General features: G+C 40.2%; 1 protein-coding gene across 1 annotated transcript in view; it reads left to right on the top strand.

Annotated features, from left to right (window-relative positions):
* Positions 1-1,340: 1,340 nt before the first annotated feature.
* The window catches only part of LOC307256882 (uncharacterized protein), a gene marked incomplete at both ends in the record, with an annotated part of 30,933 nt that continues 4,487 nt past the window's right edge, over positions 1,341-27,786 (top strand). Inside the window, 7 exons of the mRNA XM_080035998.1 lie at positions 1,341-1,445; positions 13,254-13,400; positions 13,580-13,702; positions 14,945-15,031; positions 15,473-15,672; positions 21,206-21,210; positions 23,479-23,655. Coding sequence (XP_079892124.1) covers positions 1,341-1,445; positions 13,254-13,400; positions 13,580-13,702; positions 14,945-15,031; positions 15,473-15,672; positions 21,206-21,210; positions 23,479-23,655 — 844 coding nt within the window. The remainder of the gene's footprint in view (positions 1,446-13,253; positions 13,401-13,579; positions 13,703-14,944; positions 15,032-15,472; positions 15,673-21,205; positions 21,211-23,478; positions 23,656-27,786) is intronic.

The following is a 27,786-nucleotide window of genomic DNA, read 5'->3' on the forward strand; positions in this document are numbered from 1 at the left end:
TCACACGACGCCACCTGCCCTGAACAATGTAAACCGAGATTCATCCGTGAAGAGAACACCTCTCCAACGTGCCAGACGCCATCGAATGTGAGCATTTGCCCACTCAAGTCTGTTATGGCGACAAGCTGGAGTCAGGTCAAGACCCCGATGAGGACGACGAGCATGCAGTTGAGCTTCCCTGAGACGGTTTCTGACAGTTTGTGCAGAAATTGTTTGGTTATGCAAACCAATTGTTTCAGCAGCTGTCTCAGTGGCTGGTCTCAGACGGTCTTGGAGGTGAACCTGCTGGATGTGGAGGTCCTGGGCTGGTGTGGTTACACGTGGTCTGCGGTTGTGAGGCCGGTTGGATGTACTGCCATATTCTCTGAAACGCCTTTAGAGACGGCTTATGGTGGAGAAATGAACATTCAATGCACGAGCAACAGATCTGGTTGACATTCCTGCTGTCAGCATGCCAATTGCACGCTCCCTCAATGCTTGTGGCATCTGTGGCATTTTGCTGTGAGACAAAACTGCACATTTCAGGGTGGCCTTTTATTGTGGACAGTCTAAGGCACACCTGTGCACTAATCATGATGTCAGATCAGCATCTTGATGTGGCACACCTGTGAGGTGGGATGGATTATCTCAGCAAAGTAGAAGTGCTCACTATCACACATTTAGACAGATTTGTGAACAATGTTTGAGAGAAATGGTAATATTGTGTATCTGGAATGAATTTTAGATCTTTAAGTCCATCTCATGAAAAATGGGAGCAAAAACAAAAGTGTTGCGTTTATATTTTTGTTGAGTGTATATGAAAGGTTTTAGGAATAGCTGCCAACCCCCCTCTATATGCTACTGTGAATTCAGTTGGTCGACCATTTGAAAAATCCTGATTCGAATGTTGCATTACAAGCCGTTTTCAGACATTTCTCCATTCTTAAATACATTTGGAGGACCATTAGAAAATTTCAAATTCGAATTTTGGCTTTGAGTTTTGTTTTCACACGTCACGCGATTCTAAAAGACTATAAAAACAATTCTATACCATCTCTCTGGTGCCGCGCAAGAGATACCGACTGTCTCTTTGCGCCTGAGCCTATACTCTAAGCCCCGTCTGAGCGAAGCATTGCGTCTTCCGGTTAAAAATCTGATTTTAAAGATGCATCTGCCTAAAATGGATAGGGGATTTTTTGCAAGTTAAACGGGAAACAAGAGATAACAATAAATATGAGCCAGAGATAATTTTATATATTTTCATTGTGACACTGACACCTGATTCAATTAAATAGCTTGCGGTTGTGGTGGGAAAAATAGCCTACAACTAATTGCAAACCTATAGGTTACTTTCTAGCAGGATGCAAGTGATTCTGAGCTGTGGCTCTCAGTTGTGCCAGAGAGCATTCACCTTTGCTAGGGAAACCAGGTACCATCGCAGCCCGGTGCAGCAGTGTGAACTGCCAGTCAGGCTCGTTGAGCATTTGCAGCATTTTCAAGTTTGCGTCTCGTTGCGTGGTGTATCTTTGGTCTGAACTGGGCTAAACCTGCTCAGCGCCATGACTGAGAGAACGTTCCCTTTCACCACCCTGCAAAATGTTCTAGACAGCAAAAAAGCAGTTTTTTAGACTACATTTTATAATATTTATGAAAACGTATTTTTAATTGGATAATTGTAAACAACTTATAGAGAAACCCAACATTAATGTCATATATTTATGTCTGTGGGTTGCCAGGGCCTTTAACAATCGTATTTCAAGTAGCAGGTGATTACTTTGAATCTAGAATGGTGACACCAATGTATTATTTGAAATAAGTTAAAATTACACTTGAGATGAAGATAATGACATGGACAAGTCAGGGGGGAGAATACATTGCTTTTGAGCATTAAAGGCTTACATATCATTACCTATTATACATAACATTTCCTAATGCTAGTAAAATATACTTCAAAAGAATTATCAAAAGAACTCATTTCTGGATCTCTTCTATCATGAAAGGCTTAAAAAGATTTCATGAAACCTGAATTTTCACCAGGCAGGATTTTACTTAGTTGTGAAATACACATTCAATTGCCTTTTCTCCCCATATTTTTGAAGAGGCATTTTTTTCCCAGTGTAAGATGCTTGTGCGTCTCCCTCCTCCTCCCTCCCAAATAAGGATGGATGATGTATAGGGCTTTATCAGACTCTGACAGACACAATAAACAATAACCTTCCCAGCGTGCGGCCGGTGCAGCAGGGCGACGTCTGTGCCGGGTCATTAGGTGGGGGCCACTGTCAGCATAATTTTTTTTTTTTTATGCTTTATTGTAGGATCATATAGTATTTCTGATGAGTTATTTTTACATTTACATCATCCTACAAACATTTTTTTTCTTTTTATATAAATGTAAACAATATAAATAAATGAATAAGTAAATAAATAAACAAAAACAACAAAATATAGTAATGATAAATAATATATATATATATATATATATATATATATATATATATATATATATATATATATATACACACACACACACACACATGCACATATACACATACATACATATACACATACATACATATACACATACAGGTCCTTCTCATATAATTAGCATACTGTGATAAAGTTGATTATTTTCCATAATGTAATGATAATAATTGAACTTTCATATATTTTAGATTCATTGCACACCAACTGAAATATTTCAGGTCTTTTGTTGTTTTAATACTGATGATTTTGGCATACAGCTCATGAAAACCCCAAATTCCTATCTCAAAAAATTAGCATATCATGAAAAGGTACTCTAAACGAGCTCTTAACCTAATCATCTGAATCAACTAATTAACTCTAAACACCTGCAAAAGATTCCTGAGGCTTTTAAAAACTCCCAGCCTGGTTCATTACTCAAAACCGCAATCATGGGTAAGACTGCCGACCTGACTGCTGTCCAGAAGGCCATCATTGACACCCTCAAGCAAGAGGGTAAGACACAGAAAGAAATTTCTGAGCGAATAGGCTGTTCCCAGAGTGCTGTATCAAGGCACCTCAGTGGGAAGTCTGTGGGAAGGAAAAAGTGTGGCAGAAAACGCTGCACAACCAGAAGAGGTGACCGGACCCTGAGGAGGATTGTGGAGAAGGGCCGATTCCAGACCTTGGGGGACCTGCGGAAGCAGTGGACTGAGTCTGGAGTAGAAACATCCAGAGCCACCGTGCACAGGCGTGTGCAGGAAATGGGCTACAGGTGCCGCATTCCCCAGGTCAAGCCACTTTTGAACCAGAAACAGCGGCAGAAGCGCCTGACCTGGGCTACAGAGAAGCAGCACTGAACTGTTGCTCAGTGGTCCGAAGTACTTTTTTCGGATGAAAGCAAATTTTGCATGTCATTCGGAAATCAAAGAGCCAGAGTCTGGAGGAAGACTGGGGAGAAGGAAATGCCAAAATGCCTGAAGTCCAGTGTCAAGTACCCACAATCAGTGATGGTCTGGGGTGCCATGTCAGCTGCTGGTGTTGGTCCACTGTGTTTTATCAAAGGCAGGGTCAATGCAGCTAGCTATCAGGAGATTTTGGAGCACTTCATGCTTCCATCTGCTGAAAAGCTTTATGGAGAGGAAGATTTAATTTTTCAACAAGACCTGGCACCTGCTCACAGTTCCAAAACCACTGGTAAATGGTTTACTGACCATGGTATTACTGTGCTCAATTGGCCTGCCCACTCTCCTGACCTGAACCCCATAGAGAATCTGTGGGATATTGTGAAGAGGAAGTTGAGAGACACCAGACCCAACACTGTGAATGAGCTTAAGGCCGCTATCGAAGCATCCTGGGCCTCCATAACACCTCAGCAGTGCCACAGGCTGATTGCCTCCATGCCACGCCGCATTGAAGCAGTCATTTCTGCGAAAGGATTCCCGACCAAGTATTGAGTGCATAACTGAACATAATTATTTGAAGGTTGACTTTTTTGTATTAAAAACACTTTTCTTTTATTGGTCGGATGAAATATGCACATTTTTTGAGATAGGGATTTTAGTTTTTTCTTTACTTTTTTGCCAAAATCATCAATATTAAAACAATAAAAGGCTTGAACTACTTCAGTTGTGTGTAATGAATCTAAAATATATGAAAGTCTAATGTTTATCAGTACATTACAGAAAATATTGAACTTTATCACAATATGCTAATTATATGAGAAGGACCTGTACATACATATATACACATATACACATATACACATATGTACACGTACATCCACACATGCCTAGGCCAAAATATATTCATCAGTACTTCATATGAAAAATTAAAAATTAAATAAAAAATAAAACACAAAAAAAAATATATATACACGAGTTAAACTCTTCCAGCTCTTCACGACTATGTCAGCATCATTAAGGCAAATGGGCAGATTAGAACCAGTAATAATTGATTGGATTTATATAGCGCTTTATTTCTCTGTGACTCAAAGCGCTTACAGGGTTCCAGGTTAAATTTGTTCACACACAGTCATAAACTAACACACAGTGGTAAACTACGAGAGTAGCCACAGCTGCCCTGGGGCAGACTGACGGATGTACATGTTATAAACTGCACACACGCAGTGCACTGCCATGTTCCTGGGCTGACCTTTGGCAGGCATCATCATGACTCTCTAAATCAGCATGGAAGGTTTTAAAAAATATATAAAGGAATGTGATGAGTAGTTATTATGACAACGGCACCATTTTATTTTATTGTCACGGCTTATTATGGCTTATTGCTGTTCTCTCACAGATGTGGAAGGATAATTTACAACGCCAATATCCACCCGCAAATGTTGTCGGTGTTTCTATGTTTAATAAATGTCATATGAATCAAGTATTAGATTTGGCATTTTAAACCCCCTTTAAAAATTATTATGTTTCCCCTCTAAAACATTCAAATGGAATATTATAGTTTCAATCTATTACAGGTGGTGAATGCCAGTGTAAAATTAGGTTTGCGCGTCCGCACTGATTGTCTTCCACAAAGTCAAAGTCAAATCTCCGATGGTTTAAGAGGATAATGTTAATTTAGGGAAACTGTGGTTTGAATTTAAATGATCTGTTAGTGAATAAGTACAGCTGTTGTAATTGGAAAGAAAAAGTATGACCTTTTTGTTTTGGTGTTAATTAGAGAAACTTTGAGAATTAACTGCAAACGTGTTTTGCTTACTTGCTGTTTTTTTATAATCTACTTCTCATTTGGTATAGGGCCTCATTATGCATTCAGTTCGCATATAAGATTATAAAAAAATGTAGGCCTACATACACATATTTTCTTCTGTTCTAAAAAACTGCTTTGGTTCAAAAAGTGTATTGAATCTCCGCTAGAAAAGGCATCTAATTCTTTTGTAGAAGTTAAAGTCATGCTCGGAGGAACTCAAATGAATTACACGCAGTGGTGTTTAAAATCTGACTGTGTTTACCCAAACAGGTCAAAATGAAGCTCTACATTTGGTAGCATATGAATCACAGTAAAAAAAGAAAAAAGACATGCGTTTCTTCTGTGCTTCAATTAAATAAGAAAATATCATAATAGTTGTATTGTGGGTTTGAATAAAATAATTAAGATTTAGATGAAGAAAGACATTACAGAGGGAAAATTAATCCAACCTCAAGTCTGCTAGGCCAGGTAAAATCCAAACAATGCAATAATTAGTCATTTATTGCACTGCAGCTTTTTGTACAGCGAGCATAACAGGTGAAAAGACAAGCAGGAGGGCAGGGAAATTACTTTGGCAATAGACGTGTTTCTTTTTTTCTTTTTTCTATTTGATAAAAGACCTGTGCAACAGTAACACCCAGCCATGAAATTAGAGTTCTAGAACACTGTTGTTCAAAATATAAGAATCTTAAAGTACATTTGTGTAAGATAGCAACGTCAACATGTGGCAGTGACAATTGCTGTAGAGACTGATACATATCGTTAGTAAAACAAATTAAAGGGACAAAATGAAAAATCAACACAACAAGAAAAAGGGTAGTTGTCTTGAAGGACTACAAAACCAGCTACCATTGACGACACTGAGGCCACATCCTTAGTAACATTTGTGGATTTGAATGGCTATTAACAGTGGGGTCGGCAATTCTGGAGAATGCTTTTTGTCAAAATCAATTTCTCCTCATAATCCGCTTCCTCTACATACACTGAAAAAATATATCTGGTTTGAATATCAGAGCCAAGACTGTGTATTAACACCAACTTTTGTATCAGTGCACACACAAGTAGTGGATCTTGAGTGAGATATTCACTGATTTTGACAACAAGCATTCTTCAGAATCGCTGACTCCACCTTTAAGATAGACTGGTATTAGTCATATAGACATACTAGGAGCTCTGTGAGGCTGCACAAAGTTATAGCGATGATTTGAGATAAATGCTAATGTAAGCATGCTTAGATGTACAGTATGTGCTGTATTTGCAAGGAATTTAAAAAGATTAAAAGGTTTGACACAAATGTTTGTTTCCAATTTATTGGCAGTACAAAAAAAAACTCACGTCAACCTCTTTGTGGTGCCAGGAAGTGTCCTTCATTCGTCATCCGGGGAGCATGAATTGTGATTATTTTTCTTGTCCTCAAACTCTTTATTTAATGCAGATTTCTGTCATATCATTGTTGAGGTGTTGCACGTGTTGGGTTTGTGTTGAGCCCTGATACAACGCATTACAAAATCCTGCAAAAAGGAGGCGAATAAATCTAGTCTGTCTTCACCGGCTGTCATTGTGTTGGATTTTCCTCTCGATTTCAGGCATTTGTCGTTTTGTTCCGTGCGTCTGTCAGTTTTCTTTGTCTAGGCAGGTGAAACGGCAGCGATAAATAAAATAGTGAGGTGGAGTGTTGGCCCTGGTGTAAAGTACAGATCCCAGAGTTCATTGCATCACTTTGGAGTGAAAGCAAACATGATTTCTCATCAACCCTTCACTCCTTCAGTTGTGTCTGTGCAATGAATGCTGGGAAGAAGAAGAAGAAAAAAAATCCATTTTGAATAGATTGTGGTTTCAAGGATTTGAAAGCACATGAGAGCTTTGGAGATGAAATCTATTCGGCAAATATCAATCAAAAAATGTCAGAAATTTTTATGATGACATGTATTAGTAATCCCAGCGCGGCTTGCTCTATGAAATATTGAAAGACAAGGTATGTTGGTGTTGACTTTGATCACTGTTGGTCTATGCCTGTATATTCTGAAGCCCCCTGTCAGCTTGGATCAAAGCACACTGCAAAATGTGTTTCAGCCCCTTAGTTTGACAATCGCCTTGTTCTGCCTATCTGCAACAATGGTGACTCACTTAAAATGCAGGGTGCTGCATGGACTTCATTAATTTATGTATTAGCCTGCCTCATGCTGTCTGTCACTCAGTGGTGTGAGTATAGCTCAATACCATAAGTAAGAGAGTAGTGGTGAGCAAATATGTTTATGTAAATGGGAGAAATCCTTCTGAATTCCAACAGCGCATGCAAGTTGGTGCGCTGTATTGACAGTGCATGTATGTGTGAGCATAGCCATGGAAATGTATGGATATGTATGTGCATATGGGGATATATTTTACAAGCTGCCAGTTAATTTTTGTTATACTACTAAATACTGAATTCCATCAATTCAACTTTCAATTATTTCCTTTTTTGCCAGACTAGTGGCATAGCTTTGGGGAAAGCAAAGTCGGACTGTCAGTTAGTCGATGATATTGATTGGTTAAATCCAAACCTTTCATGGTTCTCAAATTAGAAATGATGTAATATGTTGAACGAGGGGCAGCTCCTAAACTATGTTTCTCACCAGTCAGGGGCAAACTCATAGTTTGTGTTTTCTACAAGAAACCGTTTTCATTGTGTAGTGTCCAAAAAACCTTTATATTTGTCACAGTGCCATTGCTGCATCTCCTCTTCTCAGCCTCTGTCTGAAACGCTCCTCTTTGGAGCCTGTGTCTTTAAGCCCCACCTTCTCTGATTGGCCCTGAATCTAACTGCTGGCTAGAATCTAACTGCCAGTTTGATTTAGGGGTATCTGGGGTTTGAGGTAGTGCTATGTAACGTCTGTAATGAGGGATTGTGGCTTCTCCCCTTATGATGTCATAAGGAGAAGGAAATCTGACTTGGGTTTTCACACAGGTTTTCAGAATGGAGCAAGTGGAGCAAAATACATTGGGTGTTTTTTTTAGATATGTTTTGGCATTTTTATGCTTTATTGATAGTGTAGAGACAGAGTTGAAATGGGGCAGAGAGGGGAGTGACATGCAGAGAACGACCGCGGGCTGGAATCGAACCCGGATCCGCTGCTGGCCGAGGCCCATGGGGGGGACGCCCTACCAACTGAGCTAAGGGCGCCCCCTATACTTTGATATTCTTTAGTCATAGCATTGGTCCCATATGAATGTTGAGAAACCATAAAAAAGTGCATTTGACATAATAGGGGACCTTTAAAATGCAACGCTCCTTCTAAATGAATTGATTAAGTTGTGTTTGAAAACACTGCTCGTGGATATGTTTATTGTTGTGCACCAGTGTCTCCCCATGTCTCAGGCATCCTGTTAAATGAAATGAAGGATTTAATATGAATAGTTCAACCAGAGAAACATGGGGCCAGTTTCACAGACAAGGTTTAAGGCTAGTCCGAGACTAAAATGCCTGTTGAGCTGGATTAATTCAAAGCCACTTGCACAGACTGAGTTTAAAATAGTCCTAGATTAAAGCTATTCTGGATTAAACAAAGCCAATTGCAAGACTGTCGACTAGAGCTACTCTAGGTCTAAATTTGAGTTTAAATTAATCCTCCAAGGAGGCAGGTTTAACTTCAGTTTAGTGGTGTTTGTGAGAGAGCATGGACTATTTGGAATATCTAAATGAAGACCAACTCCCACTGCAGAGGCCAGCCAGAAGAGTACTTGTGGATAGGTCTTATTAACATTTATTTGATGAACTTACATTTCGAGACCGCTTTCAATATGGAAAATGCACTGGAAATAACAACTTTGCTTGAGCTTATGAGATGGATGCATTTAAATTGAAGATGTATTCAGCATAATAAAATGAGTGTCTAAAACAATTCTGTTTTCAAATGTGGTTGTTGTGATTTAAATACTGAAACACATGAATAACAAAATGACAAAACACAACATGAACACCTTTTTATTTTCTACTTATATCTTCACTGTGATTAGTAATCACAATTGTCTCAGTACTGTATCTTGTTTGAATCATACACTGTAAACCCGGATTTCGCTTTTTTGTTATCTTAACAAATGTTTTCTTGTCAATATGACATGGGTGTGTGTAGAAAGTTGATTCAACTTAAAATAATTAATTGACAGCGCCTCAACTACATGGAAGTTAACCAAATTGAAAATAAATGTTATGTTAGCTAGAAAGTCCTAGTTGAGTTAAAAAACCGGGCTAAAATTGGTAGTTTATGCGTCATCACGTTGTACGCTGAGAGTCACGTGGTACGACTTGCGTGCCTGCGTGACTTTGAATCCACCGGGAACGGGAAGGCACTGCCGCCATCTTTTTCCTCGCAGTGAAAAGGAGAGACTTAGCGGACTCTTTTACTCGACAGAAGGTGAGTGCAAATTCTTATAAACATACATGTAATACTTCTGAAACATTTAATGTGTTTGGCCTTCCGTGATACTCGTTAATTGTAAACTTAACTAAACAAAATGCAAGGTTTACACCGAGCAGAGTTTTTCTTAACCACGTACTAGCTTACTTAAACATATATGTTCGACAGCACAGTAAATATCGAGTGTAATGACATTAATTTACATCGAAAGTTGTACTTTTCATTGTCACTGGTGGCAAAGAAACGAATTCTAAAAATTCAACAAGTAGCGTTTTACATGAGGCGGCACCGTTAAAATGGCTGCCGGAATGTAGCCTACACACAGCGCCGTGGTTCTCGTCGCTGCAGTCTGCTATGCCAGAGCTGATTTTATTCATGGGTTAGTAACAACCGCATCAATTTCTAATTTTTAAAATAGTCCATTTCATAGTGCCATTTGTGAACTAAACGAGAGCTTTTCCTTGCTACCTGTTTGAATGAATAGGCTATGCAATAACCTTAATCACGTGTTTTTACTAATCCAATTTTCATGGGGTTTTAATATTGCGGTTCACAGTAAAAGTACGGAAGACTCGGCGGGCGTCTGGTGTTTTTTTAATTATTTTATTTAAACCACTGCTGGACGGCCATAGTCTGCTGTGAACGTCACGGGCACATCTACAAACAAGGCTGCATAATGGCTGCTGTTCAGGCTTCTGTGTGCTAACGTGAATTGTTATGTTATTTGGACCACGGCGGCGGAGGGTAGGCCATGGACATATAAAGAAATGGACACCGTATTGAAACATGGCGCCCATTCATTCCTGTGAAAGCGTATGAAAGCTGCTCATTGGCGCAAAGAAGCAACAAGGAAGCGGCCATACTGCTCTCATGTGAGCCAGGCACGCCTTTTCGTATGACGTAGCGGCACCATGGACCTATCATGGAAGAGGGGGCGGCAACCGGGCGGACTGGTAGCGGATGTAGCGGATGTAGAATCATTCTCGTTCTGTAGCATTGTAAGCTAAAGGATTTAGCCTTTAGCGGGCAGTTTCTATAAGTCACTAACCTCCCCCCGCCCCCCCGATGATTCGCTATATGTGATATTTATATTACACTCCGTTTTTGGAAAGTAATATAGTGGTTTTCGGAGACCGGGCCGAAAACCGAAACATTTGTTTCACTACGACTCTGTTCAGCTGCCCACGGCTGCCCACTCCCTCCTCCTCCCTCGAAAACCAACTGAAAGCCGTTAAAAGCCGTTGGGCTAATAAAACGCTTGAGGTGGCGTTTTGAAATGAAAAAACTTCAGTTTTATTAGTAAATGGTCTAAAGATAAGTTTGAGCCTATGATTGATATCCAGAAAAAATTTGCGGAGACACAATCTTGTTCGCCGCTTGTATTGGTGTGGACGGCGGAAATCTGCCTATAGGCTCATGGGAAAATAAGCTCCCATTCACAGCATGCAGTACTAATGGGTTGGCCACTAGTCCATGCTCGCAGCTCGGAAAAGGCAGTGTCCTGGGGCCCTGGGGTAGGCCTACCGAGGACCTCGCGATTATTTTATAATAACACACACAGTCGGCTCTACAATTGTTAATAGCATCGGGAGTTATTTCTCATTTTAGTGTCTGCCTACTTGCTGTGTTTGTGTGAGGAGAGGGGAGAGAGTGGAGTGCTCTAATGCCACCTCTTCTTAGCTGCTTTCTTTAACTGTTTTAGTTACTCTACAATTAAGACGAGGGAAGAACGCAGACAGGAGGTGGGGGCATTAGAGCACAATACATCCGACCGGTGTTGTATTTATTTTTCTGTCTCCGTGTTGTATTTATTCCTGGCTGGCCGCGGACCTGTGCGCGCGCACACGCATGGCTAGGTGGACTTTGACCATAACGTTATTCAGTGGTCTTCAATAGCTCCCAATAGATTTAAAGCATAATAAATGGAACTTTGCCGTTTACAAGACTGGTGCACTTGTCTTGCTTTAAGCTGCCACTTTGAATAGAAATGAGAAGGTGCTATATTATTTGTTATGAATAAACTTTTAAAAAAAAAGTAGATATCAGCTTAACTGCCTCTTACACTTAACTTTTAGCCTTATTATGGAGATATGTGTACTGTTGTATGTAAATAGGAAATAGTTATTTAACTACCAAGTCACATATCTGTCCCAATTCTCTTGTATTTTTTCCCCCTTCTGTTTCCAGTTTTGCATGCAAATGTAGGTTTTTATTTTTATTTTGTAAATTGCTTTGAGGAATATATACAGTAAAGTGCTTATTAAAGTCAAATATCTTTCTTAATTATCTTTTCTTTCTTTTTCCAGGTCTACATGTTTTGAATACAAACGTAAATGCGGTGGATTTGTAAGTATTGTACCTACTTCTCAGAAAATGATTGAAGAATAATTGAACATTATAGAGCTGTCCATGGATATTTTGGAAGAAACTGTCCATTGCCCTGTATCTACAGTGACTGTCATTTAGTTTTCCGATCACAACAATCTCTGAAAAACCACTTGAGACAACATGGAGTTTCACAGCATGGACCTATTGGACATTTAAACTTTAAAATTAACTGTCAGTTATACAATTTCAATGATCCAGTGACTATAAAACCATTTCTGTACATTGTGGTAGTGGACAACAAGGCATTCTTTATTCTTCAACCTTTCTCTGCCTGCAGTGCCTGGTACCTGGACCACTTCAGATGTTTTGAAGTTTGCAGCACTTATGATCTCCAACTGGTTGCGGTCGAAGCTGCTGAGCTGAACCACTACGCCCCTCTGTCAGCCTACACCGTGCAAGAAAGACACCTGATATCTCCGAAGGCCTCCCTACTGCACTGAGGTGATAATTTTGCTGATTGTCATGTGAATACCTATAACTGTGCACTAACCCTGACGCCTGTTTTTATTATAATACTTATGTTTTATACTTTTCTATAGCTCATCCTTTCACCGCCAAAATAAACATTCAAAATTATCTCTGCATGTGACAGGTGAGTCGGAGAAGGGTACTTAAACATAAGAGGAAAGTAACATACATTGTCTCGTTTTCTAGTGTATTCTTTCCATGAAAGGTAACGTTTTGCTGAATTGTCTGATTGCTGAAACGCTGCCTTTAATTGAGTAAATATGCCAAAAAATTAGGCGGTGTGCGACACTTTCCTCTTAAAGGTGTCAGTGTTTCTGGAGAACCCTTGTTGTTTTGTCAGTGAATGTCTACTCATCTGCTACATGTCCGTACTTTGTGAGCAATAATAAAATCCAATGGTAATACACAGCCTAGGTTCTGTAAACTGGAATGTAAACAAAGGGGCCACCATAGCTAGCAACATGCCACTTTACAGAGCCTAGGCTTTGTATTCCCACTGCATTTGTTTGCAGCACACAGAGTACGGACAGGTAGCAGATCGTGAGGAGAAATTCACGGATTATGATGAGCATTCTTCCCCGAATCGCTGACTCTACCCTAAGCTTTACTGCCAAAATATACAACATTTTAAAATCAATTTTCAGGTATTTCATAGGGTTTAATTAAGGCATTCAATTTATAGTCTGGCAGAACAAAAATTCAACACCTTACAGTGCACTCTCCTACTGTAACGGTTCAATTGAACATTTTATTTCACCTTGAAGTTACTCGTATGATATCCATAGGCCGATTTATGATATTTGATCATGACACAACCATTTTTGTAACACAATTTCTATTTTTTATTAGTTGGGATTCACCATGTTGCTGCGCGTCATCCTTAGCCAAGAGGACATCCGGAGGATAACAATTGACAGCATGACAGAGATTGTGGAGGATGAGCCACCTGTGGCGGACGTCAGAGAAAGATGGCCGGCACTGTTCTCTGAACGTCAGGTAAAAGTATTTTTCTATTTCAGATGCGGTTAGGACGATCAGATTTGCTAAATAATTTATTTAAGAATGGTTAATATGTCATGAATAATTTGGTGTAAAAATGTTTTTCTGCAACAACAGTAAAGTAATTGAATTTACAGCCAACCGCTTGTGTTCCTTTGCTTTTTTCTGCCTACCAGATTGACCTGAAAGACTCCCTCTTCGCTGGCCTTGACAAGTATCTGCTGGGGTTCCTTGAGGTGTACAGAGCCAGGATGGGTCTGGTGGAGCTGAACAGCCTTTTGAGGACTCTGGATATTGACGTACGTGTGTTCTTGTCTATCTATCTAGTCCATAACCTTCCCATGCGTTACAGATCATAGAGCAATAGTTTCAAAACCTCTTGTAGACTCACATTTTGAGCTAGAACTTTTGGCATACTTCTATAATGAAAAGTTATTTAACCCATTGATGACTATGGCAATCTAGGATGCATGTCCTTAATGCCTGAGGGTTTTCTGAAAAAATTGTACGAATTGTCAAGTCTACCAAAACCTTAATATCTAAGCCTGCGTAGCACATAGAAACATGAAATAAAATACATTTAAAAGTTAAGGTTCACAGGTTGTATTTAAACATGCTCCCTTAGCGCTTACAGACCAACACCTTTTTCTAAAAATCGTCAATTAGATGGGGGAGAAAAAAAATATATATATAAAATATTTAAAAATAATGTGCTAAATGAGGTTATAATCCTGCTTCCTTTTAGCATGGATAGTAGTGACTGAGTGTATAGTGGAGGGATAAAGATAGACAGATAGAGGAAGGAAGAGATAGCTTTATTTTATTATTTAGTTAAATTATCACTGGCACCATAAATCCGACTTCCCAGTACAACTGGAACGCAGACTGACTCCTGCTGTCGGGAGCCCATCACCACGGAGATGAAAACGAAACTGAAACTTAACTATCGCCTGGCTGGGCTGAATTTGAGTTGGAGCAGCAAAATATAACCTAAATTCATAAATATTGTTAATAAATAGATGCAATGTGTTGTGTGATTTTCGTCAGTAGCCTATAGTAGGCCTAGATTCTGTGCTCCGAACGCCACTAACTGTTCTGTAATACACTATCGCCGACACAGCTGGAGTATTTTTTTATTATTATTATTTTGTATTTCTTTCTTTATTTATTTTTTGATTGTCGTGATTTTCGGCAAACCAAACAACTTTTGGGTGGTCACGTGGTCTTAAAAAATCAACAAAACCCACCTCATGTGTATTTGAACCAATGACGGTGCATTTTATGTTGCGCATGCCATGAAAATTAGATAAAGTAACAATGCTACGCAGCATCAGGCAGGAGATACAATGTGGCATCGCGCAGCAGCCGTCATCAATGGGTTAATTAATTTTAGTCCAATATCCATCTTTTCCGAACATATTGATTATTTCTGAACTGGAACGAGTATGAAGACTTAAGTAGAAGATATAACATCACTTAGAATTATATTCTGATTTCTGGTCTAATACATCCCATTTGTTTGTTGTTTATTATTTTTACAGGGTTCCAACCAAAGGCAAAGGGCAGTTGTTTTGATGGGGCTCCCCCACTATTTAAAAGATGGGTCCACACTGTATAAGAAAGTACAGGTATGTTTTTCAATAATAATTTAACAGACCACACCAGATAAACCAGCACCACACATTCTAGAGAGGCAGAAGTGATCATTGAGAGGGATTATTAGTGTGACTCTGCTTTGTTTTATCGTAAATGTTGCATACTCTGCCTTTAATCTGTTTAAAAATGTCCCACATGATTTTATTTGTAATAATTCACCCAATTCACATTACAATGAAAGAAAAGTTCCAATATATCTTGTCACATGTGTTTGAACCATACTTGATGGATCACAAAACAAGTTATCTAAATTTTTGGGAAATTTATTTAAATTGAGTTGGCCAATATGGCTAACAGAAATGTGCACTCCCTAATATTGGTATCTGTTACTGCTGTTGTTATGAAACCTGAAATTCCCCATGGGTATCAGTAAAGCTTTATCTTTTTTTAACATATTTGTCCACTTTGTCTAGGTCACAGATGCAGAGGAGGACTGGACAAAGGGAATGGCAGTCGGCATCCTTATGGTGGCACAGATTGATGAGCTGGTCCGTTTTGCAGTGGTCCTCGAGGAAGAGATCATCTTTCCAAGTCTAAGTGATTTTCCAACTGCTGTGGCACTGCTGATGGGTCTGCTCTTTGCCCTTAACATCGACTACCCCAGGGGCCTTAGGTACACTTTTGAAGTTATTCAGAAGGTGCTTATGGACATTGTTGGAGGGCAATGCTCTGCCTTGGTTCATGGCTTAAAAAAACGACTCTTGAGGAAGAAAATGTAAGCTTAAAAAGCACAGTTTACGCACATTTATCTGACCAAAAGTGAACATTGTTGAGTGATAAGTGAATGGCTTTGAATGGTGTTAAGGCCTTTGCACACCGGGCGCGACGCGAATAAACGCAACGTAAAAGCGAATGTTTTGAAATGTGAATTTTGTCGCGTCTCACTTTAGAAGCGACGTCCCAGAAAAATCGAACTCAGTTCGAAAAAATAAAAAACGCAAATTCGCGATGCGAAATGACGGCGCTGGTGTGGAAGCTTGTATTGACTCTGTATGTTCGTTAATTAACGGATTAATCGCACGAATAAAACGCGCCCGGTGTGCAAAGGCCTTTACTGATACTTTTTTATGCACTTTCTGTAAATCCACATTGTTGCATGGCAACAAATTATATATTTTTTTCAAGTTGACACCACCTATATATGATGTGTATTTTTGGTAGTCATTTACAACTGGAAATGCATATTTTCAGACTAGTTTTCCCCCTGCATTCCTTTTTTTTTAATGTTTTGTTGCACTATTTTTAAAGGCAAATTGTTGAATGCCAACTAATGTTATCACAATCTGTAGAAGAAATTTGGGGGAGGAAATTATTTTAGGATTGATATCTAAATGAAATGCACTACAAATAACAAGTATTTGGCAAATGTGTGCACAATATAATTGGTAACAAAATAATATATGCAGAAAAGGGCTGTAAAAATCCTCAACAGTACAGATTTGATATTTTGATGACGTGTCGGTACAGTTGTAACTTGTTACTGTTTTTTTTTATGTGAATATTTCATCTTCAGTAAAAAGGTAGGCCTACAATAAAACTGTTGGTCAGTGACTGCCAAAATCTCTGGTGTAAAGGCTCCTCATTTACTCTTTTGAAAAAAAAATCCTTAGACGTAATGAAATGTGATGTACTCAGATAATATGTAGTGAGCAATGTTTTTACAGGTTAAAAAGAGAAATCATATCCACTTAGAAATGTAAGTAGATCTTAATAGAGTATTTAAGATATTGGTAAGTGCAAATAACTAGTATATCAGTTAAATTAACGTATACATTTATGTTAACTTGATTGAGGTTTACATTCAATCAGTTCATAAATGTAAGTACATCTCACTAGTATTGCAGTTAAATCAACTTATAAATTTATGTCATCTTGATTGGGGTTTGTTTTCAATCAGTTCATAAATGTAAGTTAATCTCACTAGTTTTGTAGTTACATCAACAAGAAAATGTATGTTACTTATACTGCTATTTAAGTTTAATCAACTAATACATTTAAGTAGTTTTGACTCAAGGTAAAGTTATGTCAACTAAAGGTTTCAAGTAATATGGACTGAAGATGGAGTTGAGTCAACTAGCAATATCTATTTAAGATAACTTATTGTCTTAGTTGTCTTGACATAAAATTTCAAGGCAGCATGGACACTTGAATTTTTAAGTTGAAACAACAAGTTCGGGTTTACAGTGTAGCGCTCACTTCCAACTTCATGTCATACAGTTTACGCTCTCTGGACTTTCTTTCCACCTCTGTCCCCAGAACCCGTACTGAGCCTGGAACACTATTAAAAAAAACTCTCAAATTGCAGGAATTCATCACTTAGAATGATTTTTAAAACTTTTCTCATTGCCTCAAAATTGTTCTTCTTCTTCGCCTTCTGGAATGTATTTGTCTCTGTTTTCTCATGTCTGTGCTTTCTTCTTATGTTTGTCTTATATTTAATTCATTCTAACTGCTGCCATTTTCTGCCAGGCCTTGCTCGGAAAAGTGGTCAATTTTGCCTGGTAAAATAAAGGTTAAATAATGTCCAATTCCACCTGTAGAATTTTAATTTTCATGTCATACTTCCTTCAGATATTGCATTTTCTGTTCATGGAATTCTCGGGCTAACTTTCATGCAACGTCATATTTTTTGTCCTTTGTTGAAAGGTTGTGGCAAGCTCTTCTTTAAGGCGAGATTCGGGTTTTTCCACAGAGTCTATCAGTGCAGATATCATTAAATATAATGTAAAAATTATAAATGAGAAAGATGTGAAATACCGATAATAATGAAGATAACCTGAAGTTGGTGTATTGTTCTCTTAGTAACATTTTCATTAATTGAATTTGTTGCAAATTGCGGCCCAACTATTTATTTGCTCAGTCCCAGCAGTATGGCTTTTAGATTCAATAGCCGGATGGTTTCAAACTATTTATTTAAGAGATTTTTTTCAAATTCATTAAAGTTTATTGACGGGATTTTTTTAGCCTCTGCCATTGTTTTTTCTCACAAGCACTGATGTTTCTGCTCCACTCCGGGTTTTTATGATCACCGTTGGAACAGCAGCATGTGCTCATGGGCACACAATCAGGCTTACTTACCTTACTCCAGGACTTCATAGGCTGTATCTCGATTCAGGGGTTGCGGTCTACGAAGGCTGCATTTGAAGACCGATTGCGTCATAGCGGCGCGCAAAGGTTGTTCCATTTGCAAGGCTCCTTGCAAGGCTCCTCATATGCGGCCGAGAAATGCAGCCTTCGTTTCACGGTTTTGAAGGCTGCATCAGATGTATCCTTCGTAGCCCAACATATCCCATGATTCATTGCGTTTTTTTCAGAGATGGCATACAATAAAATTAAAAATAACAAAACAGCAACGTGTTGCTCCATCTTCTTAACTTTTATCTTCCTTTCTTTTTTTCTTGTACTTTTTTTTCTTTTCGTCTGGTAGGCAACTTCTTTTTCTTTTTTCCTCTGTTGACAAGGCTGTTTCCGTTGGCAGCTATCAGGGTTGCTAGGCAGCACAGGAGCGGCGAGTCGTCACGCAAGGTAATGGCTTGTTACGCAAACCGGAAATGCTCGTAAACGGAGACCTGCGGAGACCGTCTCGTTTAACAACGCTCGTTCGGCCCTGGTTCGGCCTTCGAATCGGCCTTCATGCTATAGCCTTCATAGACCGCGAGACCGCGTCCTACCAAGGAGGCGGTCTCTGTAATGGGATACAGCCATAGGCTGTATCTCGATTCAGAGGTTGCGGTCTACGAAGGCTGCATTTGAAGACCGATTGCGTCATAGCAGCGCGCAAAGGTTGTTCCATTTGCAAGGCTCCTTGCAAGGCTCCTGATATGCGGCCGAGAAATGCAGCCTTCGTTTCACGGTTTTGAAGGCTGCATCAGATGTATCCTTCGTAGCCCAACATATCCCATGATTCATTGCGTTTTTTTCAGAGATGGCATACAATAAAATTAAAAATAACAAAACAGCAACGTGTTGCTCCATCTTCTTAACTTTTATCTTCCTTTCTTTTTTTCTTGTACTTTTTTTTCTTTTCGTCTGGTAGGCAACTTCTTTTTCTTTTTTCCTCTGTTGACAAGGCTGTTTCCGTTGGCAGCTATCAGGGTTGCTAGGCAGCACAGGAGCGGCGAGTCGTCACGCAAGGTAATGGCTTGTTACGCAAACCGGAAATGCTAGTAAACGGAGACCTGCGGAGACCGTCCCGTTTAACAACGCTTGTTCGGCCCTGGTTCGGCCTTCGAATCGGCCTTCATGCTATAGCCTTCATAGACCGCGAGACCGCGTCCTACCAAGGAGGTGGTCTCTGTAACGGGATACAGCCATTGTCTCAGACAAACTAAGCCAAACTTAAGCCATATCCATGACAGTGACTTAAACGTCCCAGTTTAACTAGTCCACATTAAGGCCTACTCCTGGCTTAATCTAGGCCCTGTCTGTGAAACCAGCCCCATGGTGTCTTGGATTTAGACGTTTTCTCATTGCATGCAATCGCATTTTAGCTTTGTAATAAACAGTTTTACCCGATAGAACATGATAACCGAACTCAAGATTCAAGATGGTATATTTATCATATGCAATTACAGCAGCAGTCATTGGCAAAGGAAAGTCCCAGGCTCTTCTCAACAATGCAAACCTCAAAGCTGTCTTTCTTCCCTTAAAAAACAACTAGAGGAAAAGTTAAAGGGTAAAGTCACACCAGGGTTCAGAGCGGATTGCTCTTTGCTATAGATGACCAGAGTCCGTCTCACTCAAGTGGCTCGGCTTGTCCGGAGTCATGGAAGTGATTGAGAGAAACAAGGTTCCCTGGAGACGGTTGCTCATAAGTAAGAGCGATTCTCTCCGCTCACTCCAAAGTATGGACCACCATCCCGCCGGTGACCTTCCCATAGCGCGTGGATGAAATTGGATGATTTCTTGCCGGGGCTGAAGAGGAGTGACAGGTGGCTGTGCTCCCAGGCCTGAAGGAGAGTCAGTCCACTCCCATCCCTGCCTCTGCTGTGATCAGGAAACATCTCACAACATCATCACTTATGTATGGACCAGTTATGAAGAGTGATATATACAGTATTTCAATCTCACTGGACACTGTTTCAATATGTGCATTCCACTGCTCTAATTCTAAATCCTATGTGCCATGTGAGCTCAAGACATGTATTTACTTAAATATATAAGTGACGCTGATGCTGCACTGCCGGGCATTATGTTTATTGATGTGTTCATCTCTTTTCTTTGGTAATGGCATGCCATGTCTGTTCTTGTGGAGCTGTTTCATTTGTTCTTATAATAGGTTGAGTCTGCGATTCAGAGAAATGCTTGTTGTCAAAATCCTTTTTTTTATCACTGAATTAATCCTCAAGATCTGCTACCTGTCTGTACTGGGTGTGCGCTGATTAGGTTACAACGATATAGTTATGTTTCTTTTATGCCATAGAGCCAAGGGCAAATTTCAATGTCTTGTAGTCACAATAATTGCCTCAGTTGTACCATCTCTTGTGAATTGTTACTGGGTCTTTTTTTAAGGCTCAGATAGGGACCGGCATTGCAAATTAGCATAGGCCATAACCGCTGTGGTGCGTGGCATCCCTTTATGCGACACACTTGTACATGAACATTAAATAAGTCTTCCACAGTGTTTAAGCAATTCTCCTCCAAAGCTAGAAAAAGCCCAAAGAACTGAGAGTGTAATCTGTGATGACATGCTGATATACTGCTTGGAGATGCTTCATTGACTGTGAAACGGCAGACTGACTTTGTGTACTCACACAACGTTTGCCTGAAGTTTCCCATCCAAGTGAGTTTCATATTGACAGTGCTATAACTTTCAAAGCAGAAAATGTGGCCAGTTCCCAGGTTTTCTATCATTTGGAATTAATCTCTACGGAAACATCAGAGACACTCTTGTAGTAGACGCATGCACACAGGGGGGATGGGATGTGTGTGTTAAGGCAAACGCCCTGAGACAACTACACACCTGCAGCCACACACATACTGTACACATAAACACACACACACATTCAAATTCAGAATTTACTTTTTTCCAGCTCATAGTTTGAAAATTGAAAATGATGAACCTCAAACACTTCATTTCCTGCATTCTGGTGGATTTATCTGCACCAATTTGTGCCTAAATGTTTTTGTCACCGTCATCCTACTAGGTCATGTGAGGCTGTTAACATGCACACAACCATTCTCTCTCTCTCTCTCTCTCTCTCTCTCTCTCTCTCTCTCTCTCTCTCTCTCTCTCTCTCTCTCTCTCTCTCTCTCTCTCTCTCTCTCTCTCTCTCTCTCTCTCTCTCTCTCTCTCTCTCTCTCTCTCTCTCGTGTGCTGCTAATATTGTACAAATGAGTCCTTGAGCATTGTGTTTTCTTCAAAGGAACATGGAGAAGGAGAACAATGGCTTCACCTCTTTCCTCCTGTCATCTTTGTTCTTAATTTGCTCAGCACTGTGTCTGCAAACCAGCTTACTCTTGTGCTCTACCCACGGACTCAATAGATAAAAAAAAGGTCTGAAATAATTAATGAATAAAAACCCTCGGGGAGGGCGTTTTGAATCTACATAATATCAAACCGTAGCTTTTCCTTTTTTAATAACAAGGTGTATTGGGGTTCTGTGATGTATTCCTTGCATGCCTAATTACTGAGATATGAATTATCTTTTCGTCCTGTGCCATTTGGTAAATAAATCCCCGGGGAGCTCATTTGAAGCAGTGAAATAGGCCATATCTCTAAGTGGAGGAACCATGAACGTACAGTAGTTCCATGGGGGAAATATGTAACCAAATCACCAGTCATGTAATGGAGGGAATCAAAGCACCACACAGGCTTGTTTACTCAGACGCTGGTTGGTACAGTAAATGGCAATTTTGGATCAGTCAGGGAGATATCCAGGCAACAAAACTCCCATTCAAAACACCAGCAGTTGTTTGCTAAAGTAAAAGGGAGTGATTAATATCAATAGAGTAACAGCATATTGCTAAGTAGACATCAGGTCAGACACAGCAGGCAAAAACATTGTTTTCTCAAGAACTGGTCAATTATGGAAATGTTGTCCATCTTTTTTGTTCATTTCTGTAGCCTTTTCTTGAGCCGCAGGGTGAGGTAAAATCTAGAACTTAACATTTTTGACCTATTCCTTTAAGCTTGCATGTTTGGGAGAAGCTTTCAGGCAGACTCATGAGAATGTGAAGGTTGGGGTGGTTCAATAATAGACAGAGGAGAGACAGGAGGGTTATTCTTGGTTCTTGTGGGAAGGTGACGGTGGGGCAGCCCCTGCAGGTACTGCTCTCCCCGGGCTGAGGACCACTCCAGACACACTGCAGTCATTTACATTGACAGAGCTGTCAGAGGAGAGGAGGCCTCCTGCACAGTGATGGATGCAGACCTGGGAGGAAGACGAGAAAGAGAAGAGAAAAAAAGAGAGGAAGAGAGGATCCAGGAAATGAGCAAAGACCAAAGGCAGCTATCAGATGTATCGGTTGTAGTATTTGAATAATACAGAGCTGGGGCTACAGATACTGATACCTTAACAATACTGTTTTCGATAAGGATTTCACAAAATCCTTTTAAACAAGATGACATTATACATTAGGGGGAAAAATGCACATTATACATTTTTTAAGCTCCTTGTCATTTTTACATAATATCCATATATCTTTATAAATTCTGAAATGGTTCTCACTGCCTTACCACAAATGGACAATCTCCACAGCAGCTCCAACAAAATATATAGAGTGAAAAGGAACTAAATTGAAACAATACGAAGAATCAGTGCAAATATTTTTTTGTGCAAAATAAAAAGGTGCAAGTCAGTATGTTAGGCTCACTGATGCATGCAGCCTAACCGATGTTGTAATGTATTTTTGCTGGATGTCTGCACACATCCATTCACCAGCCCTTTTAGATCTTGGCACAACAAGCCTGCCGGATGCTTATTGGCTCGCTGACGTTGATGAGCTTAACCTCTTAGGTATTGACATCTGGTATTGAACGATGAGACATTTTCCAATACCCGATAGTATGGATACTATGGAGGCTTTTCGGTCGGTGCCAAAAAAAAGTATCGAACTTCGATACCTGGCCCTGTACAGAGAGAGCACACACAGTAATAAGACAGGAGTAATACAATCAGGGGATATTTAACTGTTCTACAAGAGATCAAAAGCACTCTTGGAGTCCAGAAGTCCAGAGCTTCTGTCCCTCTCCAAAGGCTGTGTCGATGGATACTCCCTGGCACACACAGCATTAACATCTACATGCAATATGAGACACACGCAGGTCTTATCAATATTGTATGCGGTGTGTCTGTCCATATTTCACATGGGAGCTTAGGGAAGAACAGACATAATAAAGTATAGCAGAACAGTGAGAGAGGATCTGAAGGAAGCTGATAACTTATTTGCCTGCCTGCTTTTCTATTCTAACTTCCAGTGCTGAGGCTGCATATCCCGGAGGGCAGGTGCTGTGTGGTGTCACGGGCCCCCGGTGAGCAGCTCGGGCGCTCTCCTGTCACCTCTACTAACACTGGCTCTCGTCAGCAAGCAGGGGCCAACGCCAGCACCAGCCTCCCCACTCCTCCTGTCACCTGTCCCCACACACAGGGCCAAGGTGACTCTGTCTGTACCCCTCCTGATGGAAGAAATGACAGCTGCTGCATGCGGCCACAGCGTCCAGAGGTAAAAGTCAGCGACAAACACTGGTGTCTTCTCTCTTTGCCCTTTTCTCTCGTTCTCTATTTCGCCCCTATCCTCCTTTCCTGACTGTCATTGTCATTCTGTTATTATAGTATTTTACAATCCTTCTGTACATGGTGCCTGTGTATGCTTTATATTGGTCGATTCAAAAATATGGGCATGAACATTACAATATAAACATATTTTTTTTTTCTTTTAAAGATTTGTTTGCCTTTTCTATGCTTTATTGATAGAGCAGAGAGACAAAGGTGAAATGGGGCAGAAACGGGAATGCTCTATAGTCCGGGAGAACAGTCAGGTGAAATTAATCCATGTCCAAGAACCACCTGTTGTTCACCATTGTAATGGAGGCCATGGGTTGCGTTACCTTAAAATGAAAGGGTGAACTAAAATTGTGGATTGACAAACCACAGTACACATGTGTTTAAATGGTTTCTTTATTAATTAGTGAAACATAACATATTTATCTTTTGACTTTGATGTTTGGCTGGTGCAGAGGGACTTCCCCATTCTATATTGTCTTTCAGCCTAAATCAAATTAGAATCTTTCCTGTCTCTGCTAAGACCTCCTGCACTCATCGCCGTTAAATTGTTCTGCTGTCAGTGTTAGTCGTGTTGACGCAGACCAATATGGATCCCGCTCAATAAGACCTCAGTTCTGGGGCACTGGGATTTGAAGCCGGGGAATAATTTGTATTCCACAGTCACTTCCTTGCAATGAATGGCAATTACAGACCATTAGATACAATCATTTCCGACCAGCGATGTAACCCCTCTCCACATTTGCATGACATCGCTTTTTGATGTATATGCCAGAGAGGATTTCCTCAAGCATTGATCTTAGCTGACATGTTAGCCCTTGAATAACGCATGACACTAGCTTGGGAATTTGGGGAGTAAATAGAGAGATTTTCTTTACACGTTGAACATTTTTTATTTTAATTACAGATGGCTTTGGGAGCATTGCTGCATTGCTGTCATGAGAGTAATTGGTGAAATGTAGATGACACACAATGCTGCGCGCATTAGTGCTGCAACACATCCTGACATTGGAGCTGCCTATTTCTTCTTCTTCTTTCTTTTTTTTTAATGCTCTTACGCTTGTTGTTTTCATAACAAACACCTGTCTCCTGTTGCAGTGCAGATTGTGTCCCGAGCCTATTGAGAGCGTCACTGAAAAATGTCTGCTGTCATCCCCACTGTGTCTCCTGGACAATGGTGAATGCTGAAATCCTGTTTTTGAGCCTCTTTCTTTTAATGGGTTGCAGCAGGGACTAAAACCTGATGAAATGGAACAGTTTGTGTTGAGTGCACACACACACACACACACAGACACACACACACACACACACACACACACACACACACACACACACACACACAAAGGAAGAATCAAAAAGGAGAGACTGTGGGCGAAAGACAGAAAAGATTTCTGTATTTTTTTTGTTCCCTTGAGCACTGGGAGGATGTTGTGCTGGGGACTCAAGCTGCGATAAAAGGGCGAGAAACCAGATATCAAACTATGCTATCCACCTGCGGTCTTCAACTGGCATTCATCATTAGGTGAACCTGTCATAAAGACCTTTTCCTTCGGTCAATTATCACCGTTAACCATACACCAGCATGAGACAGTACACGGTGAGGGCCATCTGCTGAGATATAGCTGTGGTTGATTTCATAACTGTAGAGAAAAGCCTTTTGAAAAGTTGCTTTGGTCAGGGGCTTGAGACAGACTTTGAAGCTTTCCAAAAAATATGAAAATGTATCTTTGGATGTAATTTTTGCACAGGCGGTCAGTTGAGAGACATTTATGTTAAGTTTAACTTGCATCTTATATGTGGTTCGGGCTGTGTTTGGGTGCTTTTCCATGACATGGTACCGGCTCTACTCTACTTTACTCTACCCTACCCTGACCTACCCTACCCTACCCTACCCTTGTCTTCTCTACCCTACCCTACCCTACCCTACCCTACTCTACTCTACTCTACTCTACTCTACTCTACTCTACCCTACCCTACTCTACTCTACTCTACTCTACCCTACCCTACCCTACCCTACCCTACCCTACCCTACTCTACTCTACCCTACTCTACTCTACTCTACTCTACCCTACCCTACCCTACCCTACTCTACTCTACTCTACTCTACTCTACTCTACTCTACTCTACTCTACTCTACTCTACCCTACCCTACCCTACCCTACTCTACTCTACTCTACTCTACTCTACTCTACTCTACTCTACTCTACTCTACTCTACCCGTAACTTACCCTACCCTACTCTGCTCGATTTTTTTTTTGGTTTTCCACTATGTAAAATTACCTGGTCCCTACTCTGTCGAGATTCCAAAAAAGCAGGTACAAGTTTCTATAGCGTTGGTCAGAGATTATCACTGCCATAGCGTAATCAATGAGCGGCGCCCTATCCTGCTCAACAAACAGCCAAGCTACTGTAGCGTTCACAGTTTTGGAGTTTGTTGTTTCTACAGTTTTTGTTCTAGTTTCTTTCAAAACTGCCACAACTACCGCTTATCTCCATGGCATGCTGGCTGATATCAAGATCCATTACACCAAGACTGATGATGAGCGGTGATGACATCATCACTCTAGCATGTACAGGGAGGTCCAAATGTAGTGAGCACGCCGTCTCGACTCTACTTACTCAATGTGCTGGAGTCAAGTTTTATTCATGGAAAGCAATTCTGAATTGAGAGTGTTATTCAGTTGATGCCATTTTCCTGATTTGTAAGCATTTATTTTTCCATGCAGACCTGTATATTTTTTTTTCCCTCCCAGGGGCAATAATCTAGCAGTGTGCTGAAAGATAACCATTATGCTCCACAGTGTCGTTTTAAATTTGAACGGGTACACATTTTCAATCTCGGAGGTGTACACATTCCGAAGCCACCAGCTGTGAGAGAGACATCGCAGCCTTGCCTCTGTTTTTTACATCTCATCGTGGCAGCCTATTGTGAATCCAATGACAACTTTTCACCCAAAGGATGTAAACAACACTTAGCAATTAGTTGTATATTCTGTTTTGCAAAGCCCTCTCCAAGGACTCTCTGTCTATTAAAACAGTCCAACTATAACCTCTTTAACACTTCAGACTGAAATTAATTAGTTTTTTTGATAACAAACATTTTCTCCGTCATTTCTATTTGCTAATGATGTAAGAGCTGCTTCAGAAACTGCTCTATTCCATGATTGTACAACGGTACGTTAGAGCATAAGGCCTATTGAAGATTATAAAACACCAATTTATCTGCGTTGAATTGTTCATTTTCAATTGTGACATAATGGTTTTTCTTATAGGTTTCTCTTCATTGTGGCCTTCGTCATGTATAATTCTCATTATTCCAGAGGACCTGATGAGTGCGTTTCCTCCCTTTTTCACAGTCTCATCTGACGGAGGGATTTGAACCCCCAGAGCTGGAAAATCAAGCATTTCCTTTGTTGGCTGTTCATTTGGCTGCCTTGCCCCTCTTTAAGCAGGAATTATGGCAATCATCCTCTGAAAAAAAAATACTTCTGCAACCGCTTAGCTGGTTCATGAATATTGAGCGCCATTGTAAAGATCAGACAAAATGAACATGGTGAATAAGAGTGTGGTTGACACTTATACAATTGTATCAATGTTTTACCATGCAGTGAAGGTCGGGGGTAAATGTTTATTGAAATAAAAATCTGCCAGGAATTATTAACTGTACTCATACATTTATGTTATAGGTACGTTCCCATTAACCTTTTGATATGAACGCAAACGTCTTTATTTAATCCTGTCTGTGAATGTGCTCCGATACAGTATAAGAGTGAGGCTATGCTTGTTTTTTTTACATCCGCTAATATTGATATTCTGGGCCTTATTCCTGAGTCACTCTGTCTTCGTTTTTTTTCTTCTGAGTTTCAACCTCCAGATACCAGCAGATATAAAACTACAGTATATGCCACCGGTTGTGAACCTACTGTACTGTGCTGGGTTCAGTAGTCAAAGCTTTCCTTTAGAGGGAGCACTGTGGCTGTCATATTTCTCCTTTGTGAAAAATG

The sequence above is a fragment of the Ammodytes marinus genome (genome assembly GCF_949987685.1).
Source record: "Ammodytes marinus genome assembly, chromosome: 10".
NCBI classification, from domain to species: domain Eukaryota; kingdom Metazoa; phylum Chordata; class Actinopteri; order Uranoscopiformes; family Ammodytidae; genus Ammodytes; species Ammodytes marinus.